Genomic DNA, 5,243 nt, shown 5'->3' with positions numbered 1-5,243 from the left:
CAAAAAAAAAAAAAAAAAAAGTATCTGTTAGAGTAACTGGTATGTGGTTTCTTTCCTCTTCATTTTCTGGGAAGAATACTTCAACCTGTAAGCTGGGAAGTGTTTTATATAAGACCTCAAGGATGAAAACTCAGGGGACTGGCAGGCTAGTGAGTTCCCCTCAGCCTTCACTTGAAGCTGGCAAAACTGGTGTTATTGACTATATTTTCTCTTGGAAATATGGTTTGAGAATCCTGAGCTTGTGGAAGTACAATTAGCATCTTCCAGAAAGCAGGCCAAGAGAAGTATTCTAAGGGCCAATGAGGGGAGCAGGGAACAGAAAAAAGAAAAGCTCTACTGCTGAGCTACATTCCCAGCCCCTATTCTGTCTTTGCTTTACCATCCCTTTATAATCTCATGTATCTGACACACTGATCAATTTTGTCTTATAGGGATGCTGTTCAGATATTTCATCAATGGTAAAAGAGGCTCAAAAGAAAGTGATCGAAATTATACAACAAGCTGTCAAATATGTGGGAAAATTAGCAGTTCTAAAAGGGAACAAGCTGTATTTTTTGGAAAGCAGTAACAACAAGGCTGCCAGTGTCCAGGTAATTTAGCAACGTTAGTTTTGAAAGACTTCATCTGAAAGAACATTAGAGGCTTCTGATGATAGTGTCACTAAACATGACAAAGTTCATTTTCAAAATAATGTGTACTTTTATAGTTTGACAATACAATTTAAAAAATTTTCAGTCTAAATTAGTTAAATGTACTGGATGATTTTATAAATATTACTTTACCTTTTAGAGTCTTGGTTTGATGATAGCCATCTACTGTGGTAGGTTTTCTTACCCAATAAACATCTGAAAAACTATAATTGTAAGAAATTTATATTTGCTTGCTTTAAATATTTGTGCTAATGAAACGTATTATATTAGAATGTTACTGTGTTCTAGCAAAATAGTGTCCTGCTTAAAATGATAAACATTCCTTATCATGTATTATACATGGAACACTAAATTATAATTTTGCTAATTTTATTTCCTAATAGACTGTTAGTTTTTATTCTAGCTTCAGTTGAATTTAATAAACCTAAAATGTATTTGAGTTCCTAGAGTAAGCAGAAAATAAAGCTTAATTACCTTATAATTTTAAAAAATACAGAAAAATAAATTTACCAGTTAATGTTGAAATACCTTTTCTAGGAGGAATTCATGGATGCTTTTTGTGATGGTGTAGACTCAGGAATGAAGATTCTGTTAGATTCTGGACTGGAAAAAGCAAAAGAACTTCAGCAAGACCTCTTAAGGCAGTGTGCACAAAATGAGGTATGAAGAATCAAAGAATGTACTGTGTGGTACCAGATAATGATGAAGTTGATTTTTAAAAAGTAGTTTAATGCAGTGAATTGGTATTTTAGAAATTAGTGTGTCCTAGTTTGTGTTGAATCTATAAAGACACTGGTGGTATTGGATGTCATGGTGATCTCTTCCCCCGTTCTTGAGCTGCTGCAGCCTCTGCTTTGTTCACCTCTGATGGTTTCACACAGATGTCTCAGTGAGAGTTCGGGCTGAAGAAGTACTGAGCAGAAGGGAGTGTGAAAGTGACACCTTGCGTTCCCTCTTGGTTGTCTTTTTCTTTCTTTTAAAGTTTTTTATTTTAATATAATACAAGTAGATATTAAATCTCTATTCTTTCAGGTAAGAATGAAAACTTAACATGTTGATCCAGTTATCTTGAATTAAAAATATTTTTCAAGGGGAATTAACCTCAGTTATTTCCTTATCAAGACATAGAACCAGTGAGAGATTTCAGTGTTTCTGTGAAGTAGCTACCGTCCCTACAACCAGCTATCATTAATGCAGTGTGAAACCAATGCTGCCTTACAGGAGCGCCTTAGGAAAGGTCTGGGCTTTGACATTAGAAGACTAGTATTTGAAACATAGCTCTAGCACTTTCCATTTACCATTTAGTAAATCACTCAGTGCTCTCACCCTGCATCTTCACCTGATACATATAATAAAGCCTGTCACTGGTTGTGAGCTATTTACACACCTTGCTGAATAATTTCCTGTAGTAGTTACTAGACCAAATACTTTACATATACTAGTAGTGAGCCTCACAAATTATCCCTATGAGTTTCAGTGAGTTTGACTGCCTTGTCTGACAACCAGCTATAAACCCCTGAGGCCAAGAGGTTCTATTGTTTGATTCTAAAACTTACCATGCTACATAAGTGGGCTTTATAAATCATTATTATGCATTCATTTTCTTTACTGAGAGTTACTGTTAGTGAAGTGGGGGTTAGGAATATAAAAATTCAAATTTTATGACACTAAATTCCAGAGAAATGACTGTTCTAGGCTCTTGTGACAACTTGTTTGAAACATTTCTGTCTATACCATTTGTCTTGTTGGAGTCAAATGGTCAGAATGGAGTTGTGTGGACATTTATTTAGGCTCCTGATATCTTCCTTACTAGTATGTCTATCCATTTACATACATATTGATTAATCTTGAAAAGTAGATGCTGTGAAGTGGTGCTGTTAGAAAATACCCCTCTGGATCACTGTTTCCAGGAAAGCATGGAGTAAGTTACATTTTTTTCTCTGCTTTTTAGGAAAACTTTGATATTAATGTACCACTTCACCTGAGGTGAAACACTCAGTGTAAGCCATAGGGATTCTCCATCCTTCTCAGACCGCAGGGGTAGAGAGACTCATCTCTGTCAGACAGACCATCTGACTCAGAAAGACATGGACAGCAAGCTGCTCTCCTTCCTCCCATGTAGCCTTGAATAATGTACCTGTGCCTCGCTTTATAAAAATAGGGATGATTATACTTATTTCATAAAATTGTTCTGAAGAGTATATAAGACTAAGAAAAAATGTATTCAGAATGCTAAAAATAGTGCTTGGTGTATCCCACATCATGCATCTGGCTTGCACATGTTCTTTTTCTCTGACAAAACAATTTGCATGATGGAATTGCTCGTTCTTAGGATCTTCTAATAAGAATACTATTCTGTTGCCTGGGGGAAGGGACCCCTACCTATCACCTCACCTTTAAAAATAACTAAAACAAAACAAAAAAAGCCAAACAACAACAACAAGGAAAAACCTTAATTGGCAAAAATGTAGTAGAACAATAGTCAAAAAGCATCTATAAAAAGTGACTAATTGATAGTCATTTTTATCAGAAGTTGGCATCTGAGAATAAGACATCTTATTGAGTAACCTACTGTGTACTAGATGTTGTGCTAAACCCTTGAGCCCTACTAATATCCTTGCCTGCACAACTCTGTGATTCTGTTCTACAAGTAAATATAAGTATTAACATTCCTGATAAATAAAAACTCTGAATGTTTCAGCAAAAAAAAAGGACCTGGGCCTGGGATTTAACTCAGTGGATCCGCCGCCTGCCTAGCAAGTGCAAGGTCCTGAGTTTGATCCCTGGTACCAAAAACAAAAACAAAAGGACTTCACATTGTCACTAAACCAAGAGTATGGATCTAGTCGTGTTACAGTAGGCATGAAGCTGATTTGGGTCCTATAATGCAACTTTGAGTAAAGGGTCATATTGGAGTAAAATATTTTATTATTGGAATTATGTCTGAAGTTTTTTGGTAGTAAGTACAAAAAGGTAGAGGATAAATTAATGAAAATGGAAAAAAAATAATATATGTGAATTTGTGCTCCTTAGCTGTTAAAATAGATGTAGATGTTAGCTTTGTTATTGTTTTGAGGAAATAGAAAAAAGTCAGGCCTATCTTATATCTTAATTTATATTATTTACAGCTTTCTATAGAACACTCTCCTTGAATTTTCTTTCTACTGTCTGCCATAGCTGTACATTTTTTTAATGGTGAGATTTTAGCTTATCATGTTCTTCCCCCCCTTTTAATTTATTCTCATTGCCTATTTGTTTCTACTTATTAGTACATCCTTGGAGTACATAATGTTTACATTCCTTGTGGGGAGTTGATACATGTCCATAACATAAGTAAAAACTCAGAACCTTCAGCAGAAAAATAGACTACCCAAAGAAATAGAAAATAGGCTCAAACATGTAAGTTATGGAGTTATAATTTTAAAGCTATAATTAAGTTTAAAATTTTGTTATTAGGAGAAAACAAATTTAGATTTTTTTAAAAATCATATATAACAAATTTGAGTTAGCCCTACATAAAAACTCTGTGGGTAAAGCCATTTAAATACTTAGGCAGAATTGCCTGACAATTTAAACTGCACCCTAGGGGGCAGCATTAAGCAATATAAAAACAGAAGTTTAGAATTTAGACTGAGGCTCCCACCCTGGTTATGTTTTAGGAATTAAGACCTAGGATCTAAGGACATTACCATATGTAGCATAAGGCTGTAACTGAGAACCAAAATAGCAAAACATTTCTAAAATTCTTAGAGCATAATATTTGCTTCATATATTATCTTCATTCCAAGGGAAGTTTTGGAAATTTCATACTCATAAACATTTAAATAAAAAGAAAATCCCATTGCTATTATAACAGACATCAGCAGATATACATATTTAGTGTAGAAATCAATATGCAATTATTTTAAAAGAAATCCTACTTATAAGACTTAGGTATTCTCAAGTGATTTACTTGCAGTCTTAGAACTTCAGTCTCTGGCTTCTAAGCTAGAAGAACTTTAGTCACATTCAGTTTGAGGATATTTACATTTCTAAGTAATTGTGTAATAAAACATTTTAACATTTTTTATAGGTTACCAAACAGATGAAAGAAAATACCATGGGATTAATCAGATCTCTTGAAAATATCTTTTCTGAATGGAAAACAGTGAGAGACCTTTAATTTTTAAAACTTTGTTTAGTGTATTTTATCATTTCACTTGGTTCATTTGTAGATATTTATTTCATTTTTTTATCCTTAGCTAGACAACTATATTGTATATGATTAACTGAAGCATGCATGATAGTTTTCTAGCTCTTTTCTCTTGGATATCATACTTACTAGTTTTAGTAACAGATATATAGTGTAAAGGTTTGTTAATATATGTTTCTTAGGCTGTTGGTTTAGTAACTCATCTTTTGTTTGGATAGTCTTTTCTCATGGGCTAAAAAGTTTATCAGTATGCTCAAGATTTTAAATATAAGTAAATTAGACAAATATTTGTCTAATAGTAAATACAAAAAATATGGACTAAGTATGTAATTTATGTGTTAAACAGAATAATTTCTATGGTTTGACTTTATTTATTTATTTATTTATTTATTTATTTATTT

General features: G+C 33.3%; 1 protein-coding gene across 1 annotated transcript in view; it reads left to right on the top strand.

Annotated features, from left to right (window-relative positions):
* Kif14 (kinesin family member 14) overlaps positions 1-5,243 on the top strand; it is a 50,039-nt gene that overhangs the window by 43,384 nt on the left and 1,412 nt on the right. Inside the window, exons 26-29 of the mRNA XM_033761969.1 lie at positions 432-590; positions 1,188-1,310; positions 4,723-4,797; positions 5,189-5,201. Coding sequence (XP_033617860.1) covers positions 432-590; positions 1,188-1,310; positions 4,723-4,797; positions 5,189-5,201 — 370 coding nt within the window. The remainder of the gene's footprint in view (positions 1-431; positions 591-1,187; positions 1,311-4,722; positions 4,798-5,188; positions 5,202-5,243) is intronic.

The sequence above is a fragment of the Fukomys damarensis genome, unplaced genomic scaffold, assembly GCF_012274545.1.
Source record: "Fukomys damarensis isolate Sample0158 unplaced genomic scaffold, DMR_v1.0_HiC HiC_scaffold_11, whole genome shotgun sequence".
Taxonomy (NCBI): domain Eukaryota; kingdom Metazoa; phylum Chordata; class Mammalia; order Rodentia; family Bathyergidae; genus Fukomys; species Fukomys damarensis.
Note: the sequence above shows the minus strand (reverse complement) of the source record. Positions and strands in the feature narration are given on the sequence as shown.